The following is a 24,671-nucleotide window of genomic DNA, read 5'->3' on the forward strand; positions in this document are numbered from 1 at the left end:
ACAGTCAACCATTGTGTAAACGTGTTCCTGAAAAGTGACCTAGAAATTGCTGAATACTGGAACACAACGCTGCATTCCATATGTGGTGAATGAAATCAAAATTCTGTGCATAAAAAGAACCCAATGATTAACATGAACATTTGAATAGAAATGCAAGATACAACTAACAAGATTGCTGAGCATGTGATGCAGGACCATTGACATCTGAGACACAAGAATAGAAAAATCACCTACACATTTCACAAAAACTTCCAAAATCTCAGTGCAGTTCACAAGAATATATACAACTAATCCATTAAGTATCACAAGGAAATGGTCCCAACAAAAGAAACATGCCGTGTCCATGTGGGGGAATGATAACTGGCCTCTGGAGGCAACGGCAGGGACAGCCAGGGGTAGGTGGGGCGTGCAGCAAACTTTCAATGAATGCGCTACCCGAGGCACAGAAGAACACATGGCAGAACTGTGGTGCCACCACAGACAGTGATACTGGCAGCGGGGCCATCAGCAATGGTGGGAGAGGCCACTGAGCCGGTCATGGCGACACCATCGAGTCAGGTGTACCAGCTGCAGCATAGGCTATGACAGGGCCATTGATGACTGAACTGTCAAGGAGAAAGGTGGCATCATCGTCGTTACAGTTGGTGACGACAGTGGGGTTGGCCATGATAGGGCTGGTGATGACTGGATTGATAGAAGGCTGGCAACATTATCAACTGGGCTGGTGATGATGGGAGGGACGGCTATGACAATAAGGTAGGACTCATCATCAGTAGGCTCGGTGGTGATGTGGGGCTGGCCGTGTCAGGACCAGTGGCCGATGGCATCATATGCAAGGGCTGGGCTGAGAGCAGAGGGACTTCCTCTGTAGAACTCTATGAACATGAAACTGAGGGCCACAAGGCATGACAATGTTGCACACTGTCTGGCTGAAAGTGTCCATCTTACCATACACAAAAGAATTGATGCCCAGTCGGAATACTGTACATGATCTTGCTCACTTGAACACTGTGGGGAAGATTGTCTCTCATTAACCAAGAAAATGGAACACACTTGGCACAACCAAAAGCAACTGTCTAACCGTTCTACCGTCTTTCTCCTCCAGATGAGGGTCTGGGAAAAATTGACGATACAGACAAAAGACTTCTGCATCCGCACTTACAGTAAAGTAACCACTGTGCTGCTTACCTTATGTGCCATATGCTATGAAGTTTATCCCCAATTGTTGTGGTATAGGGCCCACTCCACTTTGTGACCATCAAACACTCGAAAAGTCAGTGTAGGAGTTGCGTGCTGAGATACAGCTTTTCTAGCAAAAACATGAGTCGGGTGAGTTATGGTCTGTGACAGGTTCTGAATTTGCAGACCCTGTAATCGAGTGACTGGAGTCAAAGAGAGCTCCGACGATTGGATAAACGTGATAATACAAAATGACACTGAAATCTTGCTGCCAGCAAAGTGGAACTAGAATCTTTAAACAATGAAAACAACACAGACTTGCATCATAAATTAAGAGAATTCACACTTGTAAAAAACATGACTGGACCTCCTGACATATGCAGAAAAACAGAACAACTACCAAGAAACCAAGTTCACATACTTGCAACTACTAAAAACCTTTGAAGCCATTTGTGAAATGAACTCAAATGAATACCAACCAAAATCGAGACAACCAATCAACAGTGCAATAAGCATTGAATACATTGCTCCATCAAAATGAACTAGTACAGAAGCAAAAATCCATTTGATTGAAAACCACATGAACAATGTTGAAAAAGAAACCGTGCTTCAGGAAAACTAACCATGACCCACGTCACCATTACTGATCATGGTAGATGTGAGGATAGCACTTATACCCACCCAAAACCATTAGCCTCATAGCCTTTACCGAAGCATTCTTAACTGAGTGGTGTAACTGATAGTAGTGAAGTACTTCACTACTGCCACTTGGCTATAACAGCTGTTTATTAACAAGACTAAACTACATATACATTCTGAGAATGGCTCTCCACACAACTTGGTAACAGAAATGCCGATCTTCGACAGTGTCTAATAGGTGCACATAAATGTCAAAGTGATGTGGAGTAGGAAGGATAAATCATGACACTGTCCCACAAGGCTGTGAGCTCGTAGGCTGCCCATTGATGAGTAGCAAGACGCCTTTTTGACACGGACCCTTCAGGCTATGGTCTCGTGGGCAGTAACACGCACATACTGTGAAGTGATGCCCCTGTGAGTGGCCAGTGGAAGTGCAACATCTTATGAGGCCCATGGAGAGAGTGAGATGGCACATTTGCAGGCAGCAGCAGAGGCAGGCTTCTGAACCGTATCTGCGACTTGCAGTGGCTGTTGGTCAGTCGGAGCCTGGGGTGTAATGCGCAGCTGACAGGCGATGCACTGACATAAGTATGTGTCTGATGGAAGAGTATATGCGTCATGTCACACGGACACTTGCCCACATGGACACAAGTAGGTGCCAGAGCGCTGCACTATGCACCACAACCTGCACACCCTGTAATGGTGTGCTGGCACCCCTGGATGCAGTGGCAATTACGGGAGGCTCTAAACATCCTGCGCATTGAGGCAGAGGCCGTATTTGGCATACCAAGCTTATACATAAATGTGGTCAAATATGCAGGAGCACAGCCCTGCATATGCTAAAATACTCACAGAAGAAGCTATGCAAGGTTTGCAGCAAGTTGGTATATGACATGGCTGCTTTCATAGATAAGCCTGTGTCACAATTGGGATAGGAAGTGTTGGGTCTTCCACAGGGGTTCGATCCCTGTGGCTAGGAGTTAGGAGTGGGAATGGCATAGGGATTGTGTAGGATACTGTGTGAGTTGGGTGGGTGATGGAACACCACTTTAAGATGGGTGGGAAGGATCTGGGTAAGATGTCCCTCATTTTAGGGCATGATAGATAATCAAACCCTGATGAAGGGTACAGTTCAATGGTTCCAGTCAAGGGTGATATTGTGTGACTGCGTCGGTGCTCATTTGTAACTGACTCTCCTGTGTGTTTGTCAAGGATTCAACAAGTCTGTTTTTCAATGAGTGGTATCCTTTACTCTTAAAATATTTTCATTCTAACAGAAAATTCCTACAAAATTAAGTTTTTTATATGATGCATTTTACTTTTTAATGTTATCTGTGATAATTTGTAATCAGTTTTGATACAGTCTGTACAAGCCATTACTTGCAGTGTCGAACAGCTGTCAGTTCTACTTGCTGGTAATTCAAATGGTAGTATGTACAGGTCAGGAACAGTGAACTGTGGACACCTTGTTCTTCTCTTCCTTACTGGAAATAAGTGCCCACTTGATCAGTTTCAATGTACATGTGACCTAAGTAGGCACTGGACCAAAAATTTTATTTCCATTTTATTACAAGAGAGAATTATTAATTGTACAAAGTGTTTTTTCCTTACTATTGAATCCGACTGTGACTGGTAGTTTTACTTCCTCACCAATAATTAATTCTCCTTTGAACGCATCACCTACAAACAAATGTGTGTTACAGTAATGAGTACTCGCTTGGCACCATTTATTTAATGTTATCTGTGATAATTTGTAATCAGTTTTGATACAGTCTATTCATGGGCCATCTCAAGGAATCCTTCCTAACCTCCCAGAATCCCAAAACCTTCATCTGGTTCAGATTCACTGATATCTTCATGATCTGGTCCAAGGGTGTGGACATCCTGTCCACATTCCTCCAAAACCTCAACACCTTCTTCCCCATTGCTTCACCTGGTCCTCCTTCCTCAATGTTGACCTCCACCTCAGAGGTAGCTACATCAGTACCTACATCCTTATCAAACCTACCAACCTCTATCAATGCCTCCACGTCTACAGCTGCCACCCATTCCATACCAAGAAGTCAATTCAATACAGCATTGCCACCCATGATCATCACATCTGTCATGACAAGCAGTCCATCTCCAAGTGTACCAAGGGTCCCACTGAGGCTTTCACAGACCAAAATAACCCTCTCAAACTTGTACATAAACATATCTACTGCCCTTGTCTCTACTGCCACTTACCACCTCCCGCATATCCATTGTATGGCCACAAAGGAGCACTCCCCTCTTGACTCAGCACCACCCAGGTCTGGAGCAACTGAATAACAGTCTCCATCAGGGTTTTGACTACCTCTTGTTGTGCCCAAAAACGAGGAATATCCCATCCATCCCACAGTTGTATTCTGCCACCTACTGAACATACACAGTACCCTTGTCCATACCTACTTTGCAGTCCATTGCTTCATAGCTCATATCCCTGCAATAGACCTAGGTGTAAGACCTGTCCCATACATCCTCTCACCAACACCTATTCCAGTCTGGTCAAAGGCATCTTCTGTTCTATCAGAGTCAGGGCTACCTGTGAGAGCAGTCACATAATCTACAAACTAAGCTACAACCACTCTTCATCTTTCTACATGGGAATAATGACTAACAAACTGACTGTGGGTATGAATGGCGACCAAGAAACTGTGGCCGAGAGGGAGGTGGACCATCCGGTTGATGAACATGCACGACAACAAAATGTGCTTCACTTCAATTACTGCTTCACAGCCTGTGCCACCTGTGTCCTTGCTACCAACACCAGTTTTTCTGAATTGCTCAGATGGGAACTCTCCCTGCATCTTTTCCTACATTCCTGTAACTTCTTTGGCCTCAACCTTTGTTAGTCCCTGTCCTCCGCTTACCTACCCCTTCCCAATTGGACCTAGCAGCCCTCTTCTGTCTCCCCCATTTCCTCACACACTCCCACAAGCAGCACTACACTACTGCCCACCCCATTCTGCATCCCCACCCCCCCACCCCACCCCACCCTCCTCCTTGCCTCATGCCTCCTCCTTACCCACACCCCATGTCAGTTGTCTCTTCCCCCTCTCTCCGACCTCGAGCCTTATTTATTGTTACTGTAAATTCAGATTCCGTAATAGTATTCTAATCATAAGCTGATAAGCCATAAATGCAACTTTCATGTTTTCTGTGAAATCCAACTATGAGAAAGAAAACTAAACAGCACAGTACTGTGTCTACAATTTTCAATTAAAATTATATGTAATGAGAAAGAATATAGGTGGGAGAAACAATTCGTTCAATGGTTTAAGTACCCTGCTACTCTAGTTACAACAGACTGTGACAATGAAAACAAAAGTACACATTTTCACAGGAGAGCACAGTACATCATTTTCTTTCTTGCAGTCACTTTTCATAGAAAACCTGTACATTGTTGTTTATATTACAGAAACTTTTATATGTTAAAAATATATATATGGTTTATGTCTGTCTGAACTATCAGAGTAAATTGGTCAAAAACTATTCAGAATTTTTTATAACAAGGTAACAGTGTTTCTCCCATTATATATTGCATTTATATTTGTATATTACATATGTTTAAAACATTATAACCTGTGTGTCTGTCTGAATGTTCATTAGAGTATTGAGTATAAACCTGAAGAAAATTGGTCAATATCTTGTGGAGACCTTTGGTAACAATGTTTCCCATGTATACGAGATCATGCTGGAAAGTAATGCCTTCAAATTTTTTATTCTTTTCTCAATATCAGTTGAGATATTACTTATCATGCATATTATTCAGTTGATTTTCCTGCTTTGCTGATGAAAGTTGTAACCCTCTGTCAGTACAGGACTCCGAATTATGATGTATAACACGGTAGTATAGAATGTAACTATGTTGGTGTGGGTGAAACAGCATGCTATAATTGAGTTTCTACATGCAGAAAATATGCCTCCAATCAAAATCCACAGAAGAATGAAAGCTGTGTATGGTGATGATTGTATCAACATCAGTAATGTGTGATGTTAGGTTGTTCATGCTTGTAATGGACCAAACGGTGGTGCTAACATCAACTTATGTGACAGAACTTGGAGTGGATGACCAAGTTTGGCAACTGATGAGACTCATCAGAATCAGGTTGATGAACTCATTAGGGATAATCATTGGATGACACAGAGACAGCTCTCAAGTAAATATGGCATATCACAAGAACGTGTACAGGCTATCATTACAGAACTGCAGTACAGAAAGCTGTGTGCACAGCGGATGCCTCAGATGCTCAGTCCTGACATGAAACAGAGGAGATTGGGCACCAGTCAACTATTTATTTTGCATTTCTGAGCATGAGGGCGATGGGTTCCTCAACAACAATGTGTGACAGGTGATAAAAGCTGGGACCCCAAGGGCAAAAGAGCACCAGCAGTCACATAATCTACAAACTAGGATCACCAATGCTAAAAAAAGTTCAAGGCCATGCCACCAGCTGGCAGAATAATGCTTACAGTATTCTGGGATGTTCAAGGTGTGGTGAATTTGGAATTCATGCATAAAAGTACCACCATAAGCTCTGCAAGGTACTGCAAAACCCTCAGAAACTGAAAGCATGAATTCAAATAGTTTGTCCACATGTAGAGTATGCTCTCCTTCAGCATGACAATGCCAGAGCCACACATTAGTGCTACAACATCTACAAAAATCCAATGCCTTGACTTCACTGTCCTGATTCATCCTCCATACAGTTCCAACTTGGCTCCATCCAATTTTCATTGGTTCCCAAAGCTTAAAGAACACCTTCAAGAACCTCACTTTGATAGTATGAATTGGTGCAGTCAGAGGTGAGGTTGTGACTCCATCACAAAATCAAACATTCTACAGTGACTATATCAACAATCTGGCCTGTCATTGTGAGAAATTTGTTCATTGCCAGGGTGACTATTTTGAGAAATAAGTATTTAGATTTGAAGAATAAAGATGTAGAATTTGAATAACATTTGTTTTATTTATAAATCTTTAAGAGTTTTCACATAAAAACAGCTATTTCCGCCATCTTTGTGACAAGAAAATGTCAGTAATAAATACAATGGAAATTCCAGGTAGGAATATCAACAATATTAGGAAAAGGATAGATTGCTACACACCGTAAAGATGACATATTGCAGGCAGGCTGGCATAATGAGAAGACTGTTACACATTGGTGTGACAATATTGTCAATATTAAATACTAAATATCTGCAATATATTACTACAATACACTATAAAAGTGCAATTATCTTGTCGATAACAGATTTAGTGATGTTGCCAAGCATGTTTTGTGCTACTATTGGTCAACACTGGATCTGGTTCATTTGATCGAAATTTAGTGTTACAAAACATAGTGAGTTCATGAACTGGGTTCATTGCATGAAATAGGGTCAAAATTGAATTCCAGTCAGTGAAGCTTATACAGTCAGATCCTAATGCCTTGAGTATTGTGTCCCATGTTGGTCAGTTAATGGTTTAAAAATATAAAAAAGTAGAGTATATATAGCTTAGTAGAGGCCCCACATTTCGTCAGCACTCTAGGCATTGCATAAACTTAGACTGCCTCTTGGGCTCTCAGTTTTGTTCTGGAATAGAATCTAGTGTCAGCACAGAGGACATTATCAATGTGCTCTTTCTCCTTACTGTATGGAATCATTAAAAAGAAAATAATGATAGAGGTGCAGTTACTTGTAGCAATATATGTAAAATGGTTTTTGTGGTTGTTCTAAAATGTAGTTTTTTCTTCAGGTTGAAAGCCACAAAACAGTGGAAGTACATCAGGTGGATAAAGATAAGCCTGATATTCACCAAACATCCTTCTTGAAGGTATCAAATGCCGCAGAGGAAAGCCAAGAGAGCTCAACATCAAGCTACTCAACTCCAGTGGCTTCTCCAAAACCAGTCAGGAAATCAGTTGGTCCCCGATTTATTAGTCCACTCAATGGAGTGATTGTTGATCAAGGAGCAGATGTTGTTTTGGAGGGTATTATTGATGGTAAGTGATCATTTGTGTAATTGTTGTTGTTACTGTTTTGGAAGCTGCATATCTTGTTGGGTTTGCAGATGAAATTCATAGTTTCTGATGTTTTAACTGTCAGTGAATCAGATATAAGGATAAGCTATAAAATGATAACCTTTCATGTAAAAACTTGATTGCAAGACACTATTACATGTACTTACTACACCACTTATTGAGGCGTAAAATGAAGAAGTGAATAAAGAAATCCTTGAAATAAAGTAATTCCTTGATTTGTATATGATATCAGTCTCTTACAGAAGGCATGACACATTCATCATGCACATAGCAGTATTGATTGAAGTGTGTCTTCTAAAATTGAATGGTGAAAAATTCTGTAAATATCGCGATTGAACAATTCACCCCAAAAGCTTTTAAACAGTTGTCAGCTTTGCAGCATCACACTGGGTCCCTATTAGAAAGTGATGCAATCTATTACAACACACTCAGAGTTTATACATTGTCATTTTAGTATGGTTCTAACCTCAGTATCAATTCAGTTTGTATATTGAGCAAACAGTAAAGGAAAAAAAAAAGAAAAAATTGGAGTAGGAATTAAAATCCATGGAGAAGAAATAAAAACTTTGAGGTTTGCTGATAACAGTGTAATTCTGCCAGAGACAGCAAAGGACCTGGAAGAGCAGTTGAACGGAATGGACAGTGTCTTGAAAGGAGGATTAAGATGAATATCAATAAAAGCAAAGCCAGGATAATGGAATGTAGTTGAATTAAATCAGGTGATGCTGAAGGAATTAGATTAGGAAATGAGGCACTTAAAGTAGTAAATGAGTTTTGCTATTTGGGAGGCAAAATAACTGATGATGGTTGAAGTAGAGAGGATATAAAATGTAGACTAGCAATGGCTAGGAAAACTCTTCTGGAGAAGGGAAATTTGTTAACTTCCAGTATAGATTTATGTGTAAGGAAATCTTTTCTGAAAGTATTTGTAGGGAGTGTAGGCATGTATGGAAGTGAAACACGGACGATAAATAGTTTAGACAAGAAGAGAATAGAAGCCTTTGAAATGTGATGCTACAGAAGAATGCTGAAGATTAGATGGGTGGATCACGTAACTAATGAGGAGGTACTGAATAGAATGGGGGAGAGCAGGAATTTGTGGCTTGACTTGACTAGAAGAAGGGATCGGTTGGTAGGACATGTTCTGAGGCATGAAGGGATCACCACTTTAGTATTGGAGGGCAGTGTGGAGGGTAAAATTGTAGATGAATACACTAAACAGATTCAGAAGGATGTAGGTTGCAGTAGTTACTTGGTGATGATGAAACTTGCACAGGATAGAGTAGCATGGAGAGCAGCATCAAACCAGTCTCTGGACTGAAGACCACAACAACAACAACTAATCCCAGTCTGATAGGCAGCAATTATCATAACCTTGACAGCTGATCTTGAGTGATCACAATTAGTTTTGTGAAATTCTGTGCAGTTTTGCCTCTAGTTTAGAATGGTAAATCAGCACCCTATTTGCAACAATGATTGGTCATCCTGGCCCACTGTGTTTCATAGAATGTAGGTTACCATATGTTCTTTTTTGCTTTTGCTTTAGTAATTCACAATTATCTGACTGTACGCTTCCCTGTAATTGATCACTTCCTTCCACATGTGCCTCACACTGCATTAAAACTCCAATTTTGTCACTGATACATCCTCACCCACTTCATATTATCGGATATGGGTTATCATTTGTTCTTTTGTTTTTGCTACAGTGACTCAGTATTATCTGACTGTATACTTCTTGCTAACTGATCATTTCCTTCCACGTTCGTCGTATACTGCATTAAAACACAATTTTTTTCATTTAAACCTGCTAAGGAAATAATGTATTCATTTTCGCCATTTGACCTGATTATGCACGGTCTTCCATCATCTTCCTATACGAATGGAAACACCTCCTCCTTTTATTCACTGTCTTAGCTTAAGTAAATATGTACCATAACACCATTGTTTTACTCTGAATTGTGATTAGTCTATCTTCTGTGAGGTACAGTACTCTCTCGTTAGATGTTCCAAGCGCAAGCTTTATCCGTTTGACACTAGGACACAGATAAATTTGGTTCTATATTTATAGTTTACATAAATGTCTTTAATTGCCGTGATACGCTTTATTTATTAAGACAAAGTTTGAATTAACACAACCTTTAATAATTTTGATGCGCTTATGTATGTATTTATGGATTGTAATATGCGCGAGTCTGGCACATGCAAGTGCCCTCTCTCGGCGAAACAATCTACCTTAGTGCCTTCACACTCGTGTCTCAACAGTTCATAGGCGAAGTAACATTGTTAAACTGTTCGCTTTGATCCTGTACCCATTACACATGTCGTACAAATGGAGATGATATTTTAATTACTGACGACGCCTTTTGGCATAATTGTTTCATTATTCTCCAGTGCATGATGTAATTTTAGTAAGTACTAAAGATTGTGTGCCTGTATTACTTTAGCAATTTCACCGTTATTTAAGCTTCTGTTTCTCACTTTCGTTGATATGGCTTTTCTAATGAATGTGTCTTTCTATTCAGGAAATGTACTTCTGATGAAGGTATATTTATATTTACCGAAACCTTGGTCAAGAATTTTAATAAAAAAATTCTATCCTGCAACTGTTTTTGGCTGCCATCCTTTATTGTGAAAAATAAAATGTAGTACATGTTTAGCAAAATCTTTGTGTTTAAAATTATATTTCTGGATGACTGAATATTTTGGTGGCATATGGAAATATTTTTGTTACCATAATTTATGTGACTACTGCTTTTTAACATAAAACTTCTATTTCTCTAAGGACTTTCTTATTGCATCACTTTGTTCAGTAAGGATGTGTTATGTGCTCAAATAAAAAAAAAATTGTGTGGATGCTCAGTCTTCTTTCATCTTCATTTGCAAGTTTATTTTCTGCCATTGCTCTTCTATCAGCATGGCTACCTTTCCATTATATAGTTTTGAGTCTTTTCCGTCACTGAGCTGTCAATTAGTGTGGCTACGTCATCTCTGCTGCTGTTAGCTTTAAGCATCACATCAGCATCATCTCCATAGACTGAACAAGCTTGCTCATGATAATTGGAGGTCTTGTACATCTGCATCTACATATATACTCCGCTAGCCACCAAGCGGTGTGTGGCGGAGGGCACAATTCACGCCAAAGACATATTCCCCCCTGGCCGAGCGGTTCTAGGCGCTACAGTCTGGAACCGCATGACCGCTACGGTCGCAGGTTCGAATCCTGCCTTGGGCATGGATGTGTGTGATGTCCTTAGGTTAGTTAGGTTTAAGTAGTTCTAAGTTCTAGGGGACTGATGACCTCAGAAGTTAAGTCGCATAGTGCTCAGAGCCATTTGAACCATTTTCCCCCACCTCTATTCCACTCGCAGATCGTGCAAGGGAAAAATGACTGTCTTAATGCCTCAGGACGGGCTCTTATTTCCCTTATCTTTGAATGATGATCATTACACAATTTGAAACTTGGTAGTAATAATATATGCTCTACATTCTCGAGGAAGATTGGATTTCGGAATTTAGTGAGCAGCCCCTTCTGTTTAGCGCGTCATCTATCTGCAAGTGTTTCATTACACCATTTTCCATCACATCTGATAGACTATAGACAAGAGGTGAGTACCCGACAAGAAGAAAAGAGCCAAAAAAGAGTGGTAATAGAGAAGAGAAGGAGGTGGGTGTAAGAGTGGGCTAGAACAATAGAGGAGAACAGTGAAGTTTTTAAAAGGTACTACAAGAGAGGATTAAAAATAAAAATAAGAGGCAGAATGGTATGGCAGACTATGTTTGAATGGTAAATAAAAGTGTCCAAGACATGGAAAGTAAGGACAAGCTCAAGATCATGTGGAAGGAGGATTTTTAAGAGCTCTTGAAACCAAATGGAGACCTGGATGAGGAACAAGAAATGGAAGGGAAATAAGAGGAAATGCAAACAGAAAAGGAATTAAAGTGGAGGGAAGTTGAAGATGCTTTGACAAAAATGAAAGGGCGGAAGGCACCAGAAATGGATGAGATGATTATATTAATGGTAGAACAGCAGAAGAGTTGGGAATACAGGGACACTGTTGAGTGGTGGAAATTGAGTGGAATGAGAGAAGGATTCCAGAAGACAGGAAGAAGGGAATAACTGTCCTGATCTTCAAGAACAGTGTTAGAAAAGAGTGCAAAATATATTGGGGAATGACATTGATGAACCATTGTGCAAAGGTGTTTGATGAGTTTTGGAAACACAAATTTGGACAAAAATAGAAGGATGGGTGAGAGGAGAGAAACACAGATTCAGAGTAGGAACATCTACAGTAGGATCTAACTTTTGCTGTAAGACAGCAACAGGAACACCACTATGAAATGAAATAGGTCTACTGTCCAGAAGAGTGTTTAAAGCTTCAAAAAAAGGAAAATAGCTATGTATCAGGTGTAATGTGTCCCCACGCTCACATGCCTCAAAGATCTGGGTAATGAAAAGAAGAACAAGAAGTAAAATATGAGCTAAAGAGAGGAACTTCTTGAAAAATAGTATTGGAATGAGAAAGATGGTTAGTTAAGGAGTGAGAGGATCATAAAATTAGTGGAGGAGGATCCACTACAGGATAGGATAGAGGAATGAAGACTTAGATTCTGTGGATGTGATAAGTGAATGGAGGAAAAGATAACCATAAATATACACAAGATGAAAGAGACAAGAAAAAAAAAAAAAAAACAAGAGGAAGATGAAGGGACATGTGGGTGAAAGGAGTGAAAAAGGAAAGGAGAAGACTGATGGTGGGAAGGTAGAAGATGAAACTTCCTGGCAGATTAAAACTGTATGCCGGACTGAGACTCGAACTCAGGACCAAGTTCGAGTCTCGGTCCAGCACACAGTTTCAATCTGCCAGGAAGTTTCATATCAGCGCACACTCCGCTGCAGAGTGAAAATTTCTTTCTGGAAGGTAGAAGATGATAGAGAGGCTTATGTTTCACACAGACCCAGCCAACAGCTGGCTGTACAAGATGATAATGATCATGATGATGACACTGGGTCAAGAAGCATATTCTTACATCTTCATTACTCTTGGAATTTTCTTCTTTCCTCTAAATGTCAAATGTAATCCATATATGTTATAGTCCTCATAATAATTTGCTAAATTTATGGACCCTATTGTCACATTGGGACATATCATTGGCAGAGGCATTTGGCATGTGGTTCCCAAAGCAACTCAGCAACGTGTATCTCATAAAATCAAAAAAGTCTTTGGAATAAATTTAAAAATCGTTTCAGCAAACACAGTCTCATGCAAAATGTGGAGAATGCTTACCAATCTTTCACTCAGCTTACAGTCTTAGGAAGTTTTTAACCAAACATTTATATTCCTTGAGGACCAGTATTCTCTATTACTAGCAACACTCTCTTGCTGTCAACATAGGCTTCAGGAGCCACATAAAAGTGACTAAGAGGTCATAGATGGGTATTTGGTAGGAAGATAACAACAAAATTAATGTCATTCAAGTATTTGTGTAAAATAATAGACAACTGTTGGTCACTGATCAAAGCAAGCCTGTGTCAATCTGTTAAGCGCCATTCAGGCTGGAAGTGATGGTATTTGTTTCCTTAAACATCCAGAGGAATTGAAAATGCATCTTGTTTAGTATTTTGCTGGTTCAGCAGGGAGGGCACTTGGTTGTGGCATCTTTGAGGATTGCATCAACACTGTTGTCGGCAGTTGAATAGTGCATTTACCTGTGAATGTACAGATGAATCTGTAGATTTCACAACAACCTCTTTGTAACATAAGCAGAAGCTTTGATTAAATCAAAGTTCAACTTTATCAGTTTGTTTGAATGGGTTATGACTCACAAAATGGTAAGAAAAGCACTTGATTATGCTTTATGAGATATAGGGAAATGAGTAGTTTATAGGTGGTTTTGTTCTCCTGGCAGGAGATTTTTAACATCCCCTAATGTGAACTTAATGCTTGTTTCCACTCATTGGCCTTAAGGAAACAAGCATGCAAAATTGGTTTCACAAGTAATCTGACGATACTCAGAAACAGGTGCACAACAACTTGCTCAGCAATTGCTACTTGTTAGCAAGTGAGGATTTCCAGTCAATTCCACTAGTATTCCGATTTTATTTCACTATAATTTTTGCGATACAGTCAAGTCAGTAGCTGAATTAACAGCTATAGCATATGTGGATATATGAGAAAAACACAAGATGCATTGTTGGCTGTATGAAAGGGCTGTTTTAATGCCAACAAACAATAACATTAAGTATGTTAAAAAGTTAAAAAGCTTATCTAGGAAATACTGAGAAACAAGACTGTCAACCTTTCATCCATTGATTCAGTAATGGATAGGTAGCAAACTGACAAGAATTTTTCAATGTTTGTGGGCTTATTGGATAGGCTATTCCAACCCTGTCTCGCACACATGCATTAGTGCACATAGCTCACCTGCTAGTCAGGTGCGGGTGATAGGCTATTTTCCAGGCAGCCATATTTCACTACATTGACACCTTACTCCGTTGCGCTCACACACATTTTCTCAGAGATATAATGAGACATTTAAATAAGTTAAATGTGCACTGCAAGGGAAGCATCTAGTGATTATTAATATGGCAATAAAATTAAACTGTATGTATTTGAAAGGCAATTTGCTACAGCAAACTTTAACTGTCGTCAAACAATGGAAAATCCAGGATGGAATAATGACAATATTGGGCTTGTCTGCAACTTAACCATTTCCTAATGTCCTTCATCACAAAAATCTTTCGCAGCAGCATGATTGGATAAAATCTTCTCTTGAAAACCAAGAAGCTTTAATCCACTTGTGAATTACTGCCATGGATAGAATAAAACCGGCAGAAAAGTTCCACAAGCATAATCAAATGCCAGTATTTTTTAATAAAATAATGGAAAATACAGGATGGAATGTAACAATATTATGTGAAGGAAAGTTGCTACTCAGAGATGCTGAGTCGCAGATATGCACAACAAAAAGACTCTCACAGTTAAAGCTTTCGGCCATTAAGGTCTTCAGCAGCACCACTGCATGATGGGAGTGGCGACTGGGTGGGGGTAAGGAAAAGGCTGGGGTGGGAAGGGGGAGGGATAGTATGGTGGGGGTGGTGGACAGTGAAGCACTGCAGGTTAGACGGTGGGCAGGGGAGACTTGGGGGGGGGGGGGGGGGGAGTTGTGGAAAAGGAGAGAAATAAAAAGACTGGGTTTGGTGGTGGAATGATGACTGTGTAGTGCTGGAATGGGAACAGGGAAGGGGCTGGATGGGCGAGGACAGTGACTAATGAAGGTTGAGGCTACAGGAATGTAGGATGTATTGCAGGGAAAGTTCCCACGTGCGCAATTGAGAAAAGCTGGTGTTGGTGGGAAGGATCCATATGGCACAGGCTGTGAAGCGGTCATTGAAATGAAGGATATTGTGTTTGGCAACGTGTTCAGCAACAGGGTGGTCTACTTGTTTTTTGGCCATAGTTTGTTGGTGGCCATTCATGCGGACAGACCGCTTGTTGGTTGTCATACCTACATAGAATGCAGCATAGTGGTTGCAGCTGAGCTTGTAGAACACATGACTAGTTTCACATGTAGCCCTGCCTTTGATGGGACAGTTGATGTTAGTGACCGGACTGGAATAGGTGGTGGTGGAAGGATGTATGGGACAGCTCATGCATGTAGGTCTATTACAGGGGCATGAGCCATGAGGTAAGGGATTGTGAGTAGGGGTTGTGTAAGGATGGATGAGAATATTGTGGAGGTTCATTGGACAGCGGAATACCATGGTGGGAGGGGTGGGAAGGATAGTGGGCAGGACATTTTTCATTTCAGAGCACAATGAGAGGTAATCTAAGCCCTGGCAGAGTATGTAATTCATTTGCTCCAGTACTGAGTTACGAGGGGAATGCTCCTCTGTGGCTGGATGGTGGAACTGTGGTAGGTGGTGGGAGACTGGAAAGATAAGGCACGGGAGATTTGTTTTTGTACAAGATGGGGAGAATATTTTTTAGTTATGTTGGATTTTTTGTTACTAGTGTCCTGTTATAGTAATATTTTCTCTCTTTCTCTCTCTCTCTCTCTCTCAAAAAAAAAAAAGAATTCAATATTAAATGTCTTTCGAAATGGTGACAGATAGCTTCACCTTTACACTGAATTATTGGCTGTAAGCATGTGATGTACAAAGTGTCAAATGAGATGCCAGAGCTTTCCACTGTCTGCAGTGCGTTAGCAAAGCAGGTAGTGCTTGCTATCCAAATTCTAAAGAAACAGAGATTTCTGCATAACATGTGTAAAACAAAGTGTAGGGCTACAAATAGATGCTGAATGAAGCACATTTGGCTGTCGAGAGAGCAATTCATGGTGCTTCCAATGACTACTGTAGCAGAATATTATCAAATGATACTTCACAAAACCCAAGGAAATTCTGGTTATATGTAAAGGCTGTTGTGGCACCGAAGCTAGTGTCCAGTCCATAGTGAATGAAAGAGGAACTGAAATTGAGGGTAACAAAGCAAAAGTTGAAATTATTAATTCCATTTTTAAATGTTCCTTTACAAAGGAAAACTGAGGAGAAACGCCCCAATTTAATCTTTGTACCACTGAAAAGATGAGTGAAATAAGTATTAGTGCCAATAGGCCTGATGGAATCCCTATCAGATTTGATGCTGAATTCACAGCTGAGTTAGCCTTTCTTTTATCTATAATCTATTGCAGATCCCTTGAACAAAAAACTGGGCCCAGTTCTTGGAAAAAATCACAGGTCACACCTTTCTACAAAAAGGATAGCAGAAGTGTTCCACAAAACTACTGTCCAGTATCCTTGACATCGATTTGTTCTGAAAGCTTAGAGGGTATTCTGAGCTCAAACATAATGAGGGTATCTTGAACAGAGTGACTTCCTCAATGCCAATCAGCATGGATTCTGAAAACATCAGTCATGTGCAACCCAACTTTTTTCGCGTGATGTACTGAAAATCTTTAGATCAAGGCAGTTAGGTAGATGCAGTATTTCTTGATTTCTGAAAAGCATTTGACTCAGTGCCACACCTATGCTTATTGTCAAAATTACAATCATATGGGGTACCAAGTGAAATTTGTGACTGGATTGAGAACTTATGGCAAGGAGGACACAGCATGTTATCTTGATTGGAGAGCGATTGTCAGATGTAGAAGTACCTTCAGATGTGCCCCAAGGAAGTGTGGGACCCTTGATATTCATGTTGTTTATCAATTACCTTGCAGATAGTATTACTGGTAATCTGATACTTTTTGCAGATGATCCAGTTATCTGTGGTGAAGTACTGTCTGAGAGAAGCTGCATAAATATTTAGTCTGATCGTGATAAGATTTCATAGTAGTGGAAACATTGGCAACTTGCTTTAGACATTCAGAAATGTTAAACTGTGCACTTCACAAAACGAAAAAACATAGTATCCTATGACTATAATACCAATGATTTACTGTTGGAATTGGCCAACTCATACAAATACCTGGGTATAATGCTTTGTAGGATTTGAAATGGAATGATCTTATATCCTCAGTCGGAGGATACTGGTAGAATACTGGGGACGTGCAATCAGCCTACAAACAGTCAACACCATTGACACTGATACTGATTTTAGTCATCTTTTCAGTGGCACGAGGATTAAAGTGAGGTATTTCTTCTGGTTTTTACTTTGCAGAGGAACATTTGAAAGCAGCGTTAGTCATTTACTTTGTTACTCTCAGTTTCAGTTCCTGTCTCATTTGCTAGGGACTGGGCGCTAACAGCCTTTACATGTGACCAGAATTTCTTTGGGTTTTGTGAAATATCATCTGAGATTATTCTGCTATATTATTCATTGAAGGCATTATGCATTGCTCTCTTGACAGACAAATGCTTTTCATTCAGCATCTCTCTATCTATAGCCATACACTTTTACACTTACTACACGATAATCTCTGTTTCTTTAGAAATTTTTTTCTAGTGACTGTATACTATGGAGGCTCCCTCTCGTTATTACTGTTCTACTGGGTACATATCTGTCCAGTGCATGGTCAACTATTCTTTTAAGCTTGAGCAGTAGTTCCTCTAAATGCTTCTGCCCTATGCTGTAAGTTTCAAGTTCCTCATTGAGGTATGACTGTACTGATTTTTTGTCTAATTTACTGAACACATGTATCTTTCTGCTTGTTTTAGATGTCCTTCGTACTTTGGTGTACATTGTTGCCACAAACGTGTCATGGTCATTGATACCAGTTTCAATATGGACATTGTCAAAGAGGTCAGGTCAATTTGTTGTCATTAGACCCAATATATTTTCATCATGAGTGGGTTTCCAAAGTACCTTTTCTAGGCATTTTTCAGAGAAGGCAATTAATTATGTATCAGAGGATGTCTTTATCACATTCCCACTAACAAAACCAATTTTCCCAATTGATTATTGGATGATTAAAGTCTCAACAAATGATTACAGCATAATTGGGGAGCTTATGTGCAAGTGAACTGAGACTTTCTCTCAAGTTCTTGGTTACATCAGGAGATGACTGGTGGCTGATAGAAGGATCCAATTATCATTTTATGTCTACCCTCGATACTGTGCTTACCCACTCTCACATTTAGCTTCAATTTGTTTCTCTGTGTATTTGAGTTTCTTGTCTTCTCTGGCAAATACAACACATCCATTTCCCATTTGTCTATCCTTTCGATATACACTCTGAATTACCTCAAAAATCTCACGGCTTTCAATTTCAGCTTTCAAACAACTTTATGTACCTAGTTTTACATGAGCTTCACTGCTTTTCAGGAGCGCTTCTAACTCAGGCACTGTATTGCAAATGATTTGGCAGTTTACCATTAGGATTTTAATACTCTCACCTGTGGGAGGCATTTCTTTTGGCCTTCTTTGGTTTCATACAGCTATTGCTATCTGGATTGGATGGAGACTGGCCTAATCTAAAAAGCCCTTGTGTGCACCCCACACACAGTCAGCTATCTGAGTAGCAGACTGTAACGTGTAGTGCACACCTGACCCATTTAGGGGGACTTTCCAGTTCTCAACCCTATGGCACAAGTCCAGAAAGTCAAAGCCTAGTTTGTCATAGAACCTTTGAAGTCCCTGTTTCAGTTCTTCCACATGGTTCAGAGCTAAAGGGTTATGAACAGTTCTGGGGACTGTACGGGGGAGGGCAGCACTAATGGTTGCAGCTTTGTTTGATCCATGGGACTGTGTCACAGAGATACTGGAGGGACTGATCTGGAAGACTCTTGAAGATAGATGTAAACTAGCCCAAGAAAGTCTACTAAGAAAGACTCAAGAACCGGCTTTAACCGATGACTTTAGGAGTATACTACAACCCCATGCGTATCAGTCACATAGGTATCGTAATGATAAGATTGGAATAATTACAGCATGCACAGAGGCATTCAAACAATCATTCTTCCTGCACTCCGTAAGTGAATGGAACCAGAAGAAACGCTAATAACTGGTGCGATGGGTCATACTCTCCATTGCGCACCTCACAATGGCTTGCAGAGTATAGATGAAGATGTAGAAATATCATATGTAAGTAGCAGTCACAGCTCCATTGTTGAACGTGAGTGTGCTGTTTGGGTGGCAGCTGCTTCATTTACATTAATTTTTATTTTTGATGCTACTTGGATGACAACTGTAGTGGATACATCACTGTAACAAGAGCTTGTGTCTACAGTCTTTGGCTGAGGTGAAAGCTTCTTTCTGGGCAAGAAGTTAAAGAAGAAGGAAACATTAGGTGTGGGAGAGCTGATGTTCACCATCCTATCACTATTTCCACTGATATGCAGTGTAATAGTGCATTGATTAAGTTAATTCTCCTAATCACCTTATAAAAGGGGTGATGTTATATAAGACTTGAAGTAGCAAGATAGAATTGATAGTGAAGAGAATTCACTACAGATCAGTAGCAGGGGCTTGAGGAAGGGGAAATCTCATAAATGTGATGACAATTTTGATTTCGGCTCTATGTCAACAAATAGCAATGGTAAAGAGGGACATCTATGCGTTTTGTGTATGAAATTTTAACAGAATAGTGTATGCTTCCAAGTAAGCTGAAATGATACTTAGAAGTAAATCATTCAAACTCCATTGATAAAAATTAAAACTTTTTCAAGGCAGTTATTGGTACTAAGTAATACTTTGTTGGCATCATAGAAGGTCAACAAGGAATTGTGAAGTGTAAACATTCTCATCCCACTGCAGAGGAACACATTCTGTCAGCTATGCTAGATTTCATGAATGCTATGATAAGAGGTCAGTGGAGAAAGTTTTTCCAAATGTGCCTTTGTCTGATAATGCTGTCAGTTGCAGAATTTTAACTGAAAAAATGAAAGGGAATGTATTTGGATTTATATTCAATTAATCCAAGAGCAGCAAGAAAGATACACACTTGCTTTTTATTTGCAGTTCTTAGATAGTAATCCCATTGTGGAGGACCTTCTTTTTTGTTAAAGTACTACAACAAGTGGGTTTACACAGCCTCAAACTTGTTAGAGATACTTATAACATTAATATTTGCAAATTAATTGGGGTACACAATGTATGTTAGTATTTTTCTGTTGGTGGCTGTTCAGTGTGTGACTGTTATGCAAGATAGCGGGCCGTTATTTGAAACAAAGCTTTGTATTCTGTATGTACCTGTGGTTAACATGGAAGATTAGTCAAGAGATAACTCACTTTGATATGAAATATAGGTTTATATAAAAACAATTATGCAAGTTACACATATCACGAGCAGAAAGTTCACGCCAGACAACTAGCCTTAAAAAGTTCCCAAAGATAGGGCGCTCTGCACCAGAGACACCACAAAGCGCCTCTCCCTCCCCCCCCCCCCCCCCCCCCCACACCCCTCCCCTCTTGCCCTCATAGTGCGGAGCACAGCGGAGGGGAAGCTCATGGGATGAAGTTGTAATCTTGGTGCCAACGCAGTGTGTGTAGGCTGCAGCCGGCATGGGAAGTGGGGGCGAGGGTGCTGGTGGAGCTGCAGGCCAGTGGTTCCAACAGCTGCAAGTGAGAGGTGGCGGCAGACGGAGATGAGTCAGCCGAAGGCAGGGCGGCTGTGTTGGGAGGAAGTTCATCATTGAGGGACCACGCCGGTTTAAATTTTTTAACTGTGACTGTCTGGGGCCGTCCGTGAAGGTGGATGACAGATGTGTTGGTACTGCAGTGTAGCACCCGGTGAGGGCTCGAGTAGGGTGGGTGAAGGGCTGCCCGCACATTGTCAACCCACAGCATAATAAAGTCTCATGTAGGTAGGTCCTTATGGACGAACACTGGAGGGGTGGTGTGGGGGCGGGGCAGAGGGGTGTGGAGATGTGTGAGGTATGTGCGGACATGCTTGACCAGGGCAGGGAGATCCTCAGATGTGGCGGGAGGTGAGACCTTGATGAACTTGGCGGGGAGAAGGAGTGGCTCGCCATACAGAACATTGGCCAGCAAGGCATTAAGATCTTCTTTATGAGCTGAGCAAATACCCAGCAGGACCCAGTTTGATATGCATATCTATATCACCACCAGTGATGAACATGAGGCAGAGATTTGCATAAGACATTTGATTTGGATTGTATTGCTGGATCACTAATATCATGTCAACATTATATCACTGCAACAGTAGTTCAGTGTGTGATTATTTTTGCATCTTATTAATTCAAATGCTTATTTTATAGGTTATCCACAACCGGAGGTGAGCTGGACAAAGAATGGTCAGCCACTTACAGCCAAGGAAGGTTCTGTAAATATATCTTGGAAACTTAATAAAGCTCGTGTAGAACTCAAGAATGTTGGTGTGAAGGATGCTGGCAGGTATACCTGCACTGCCTCAAATAAGGCTGGCTCTGCCAGCAGTACAGCTGATGTTGTTGTTAAAAGTAAGTAAACCTGAAATGTATTCATGGATAAACTCAAATGACATTCTTGGCAAGAATAAATAAAACTGTAAAACTGCTATGTCTGTCCATCTGTCTGAACACAATAATCTCCAAAACTATGCTAGGAAAATGATAGATTGCTACTCACCGTAAAGATGATACCTTGAGTTCCACACAGTTCAGAGTGAAAAGATTGTTCCACATTTAGCTTTTGGCCAAACCCTTCTTCAGAAAAGAAAACACACAGACATTCATACAAGAAAGCAGACCTCATGCATACTTCTGGCAGCTTGGTCTGAGCTGCTGGAGATAGTGGTCATGTGTGCATAGATGTGCTTTCTTGTATGACTGTGTGTGCTTTCTTTTCTGAAGAAGGCTTTGGCCAAAAGATAAAAATGTAACAATCTTTTCATTCTGCCTGTCTGTAACTCAAAAGTTTCATCTTTACGGTGAGTGGCAATCTATCATTTTCTTAATATTGTTGATATTCGAACCTGAATTTCTGTTGTCTGATTTAATCTGCAAAACTACTACATGAATTTTAATGGGGTTTTACAGGTAACTTGAGCGTAGTTCGAGGCAATGTTTAGGCTCTATTTCATCAATATCAGAATGTGGAAAAAAATATCAGAATTTAAAATTTCATTTAAAATCGGTGCTCAGCTTAGTAGTTTGGGTGTGTAATCATCACAGTGTACACCTACTACACCAAAGAACCATTAGATGGTGCTGTTAGTTTTGTAGTACACCAAAGAACCAGTAGATGGAATTTTAGTGTTTTATAATTCAATGACAGATGTATTTTTGGAAGTCTAAGAGGTGTCTTCAAAAAATTGCAGAAATATATCCACAAAATGTTTCCACACCTACCTTTTACTTATTGTGCATGGTCCCTGTGAAATACTCTCCTCCATAATTGATACACCACTCGCAATTCTGTTTCCATTTCCAGAAGCAGTCTTGGTTTGCCTCTTGCTGGATCACACAAAACGCCATCTGCGAATTTTCTTGTATCTTGTGTATTGTTGCAAATCTTCATCCATTCAATGGGGTTTTCAACTTGGAAATAAAAAAGAGTCTGCAGGGCCAGATCTGGAGACTACGGAGGATGAGGCAGCACAGTGATTTTATTTTTTGTGCAATAGTCCGGGGATGAATGTGCGAGTGTTTTATTGTGACGCAAAAGCCATGAATTGTCTTGCCACAATTATGGCCATTTCTGTCTCGCATTTTCTCAAAGGCATCACATCATGTCCTGATAGTACCATCAATTAACAGTTTGTCCCTGTGGCACAAATTCATGATGAACTAATTGTTTAAAGTCAAAGAAAACTATCAACATGGCTTTTATATTTGACATAACCTGAAAAATTCTTTTGGTCTTGGAGCATCTTTCCCAACCCATTGTGAAGACTGAACCTCAGTCTCAACATCATAACTTTAGACCCATGTCTAGTCACGAGTTATGATTCTCTTAAGGAACGTCTCATTCTTTTTGTGCAATCCAAAAGCTCTTTATAGATTGTGAGGTGAAGATCTTTGTGGTCTTGACTCATGAGCCATGGGATAAACTTGGTGGCAATACAATGCATACTAAGGTGCTTTGTTAGAATTTCATGACAACTGAAATGTTACATTCTTCTGCAATCTCTCGGACAGTCAGTCTTCAATTGGCACACACAATTTTGTTGACATTCCTGACATGAGCGTCATTGGTAGACATCGAAGGGCATTCTGAATGACAGTTGTCTTTAACTTTGATCCAGCCATTTTTAAACCATGTGAATCATTGTAACACCAAATACAGCTTAAGCACTCATCATTATAGGCTCCGTGCATCATTTGGTGTTTGTCTGTAAAGCTTTTCTTGATTTTCAAGCAAAATTTAATGCAGATGTGTTGCTCCTTTAACTCTGCCATCTCGAAATTCACAGTGTGTGTCACACAACACTATACTCAATGCAGCACCGAACAATAACTAACAGACATAGAATAATGAAACTTCCAGCAATTACACATTAAATACAGGCATGTGCAGGGATGCCAACTGCATTTCATTCCAGCACACCAAAGACGCAAAGTTACGAATGTCCTGGAATTTTTTGAACAGACCTAATATGACGGTGGCAGAATTACGTGTCACAATCTTAAATTTGTGAATACTAGTTAACAGCAAATTTTCTAAAAGACTGAGGACAGTCCCATCTCAGGAATCCAATTAAGATATTGGTGAGAGTTGCTGCAGCTTGAGAATATCAGGCTTTGATTAGCTCTTTGGAAACTTCCTCCGAAAGCGAGGCACGATGTGACTCCGATCGAGAGGATCATACTTTATCTCAACCCTCAGAACACTTTGTTCACTGGGGCTTAAAGTTACTTCTCTCTGGTGTAACATCATATAAGTGGAATTTTTGATGGGAAGTGGTGTAGACAAGTGAGTTTTTATTGCCCAAATCCTGTTTGTTCCTAACAATTTACCATTTTGCTTTAAGCATATACAAATCTGTGTGAGCTTATGTTATGCCATGACTGTAAACAACACACAAGGCCAGATGTGTTTTGTAGACTTGCACTGTAGTGCCAATTGATTTTTCGTATATCCAACTCTGTGTGGCTCTTTACTGTGTTAGTGAAGCAAATGAGCAGTTTATTTATGTCTCCAATCATACTACTTAAAACATTGTATACAAAGAAGCTTCTATAAGTCAAATTTAAATTACAATGATGGAAAACCTAGGATGGAATAATGAAGATATCTTTCAAAAGAAAATGAGAGGAGCATCATAATTGAAAGGACAATAACAGTCGAGATGCAGGTTTTCACTACATTTAATACTTTAAAGCACTGCGGGATGTCATGAGGCAAAATAAAACTATACATTACACCAAAAGAATAAAAAGTTCTTAGAAAAATATTACAAAAGTGTGGTCTGTTATAAAGGTAGCAG

The 24,671-nt window shown here is 40.1% G+C and overlaps 1 protein-coding gene across 4 annotated transcripts in view; it reads left to right on the forward strand.

The window, feature by feature from the left end:
• The window catches only part of LOC126481027 (titin), an 804,028-nt gene that overhangs the window by 637,525 nt on the left and 141,832 nt on the right, over window positions 1-24,671 (forward strand). For all 4 annotated transcript variants that reach the window (XM_050104491.1, XM_050104492.1, XM_050104490.1 and 1 more), the window contains 2 exons: window positions 7,580-7,826; window positions 21,523-21,723. In XM_050104491.1, the coding sequence (XP_049960448.1) occupies window positions 7,580-7,826; window positions 21,523-21,723 (448 nt within the window). The remainder of the gene's footprint in view (window positions 1-7,579; window positions 7,827-21,522; window positions 21,724-24,671) is intronic.

Source organism: Schistocerca serialis, chromosome 5, assembly GCF_023864345.2.
Source record: "Schistocerca serialis cubense isolate TAMUIC-IGC-003099 chromosome 5, iqSchSeri2.2, whole genome shotgun sequence".
Lineage (NCBI taxonomy): Eukaryota > Metazoa > Arthropoda > Insecta > Orthoptera > Acrididae > Schistocerca > Schistocerca serialis.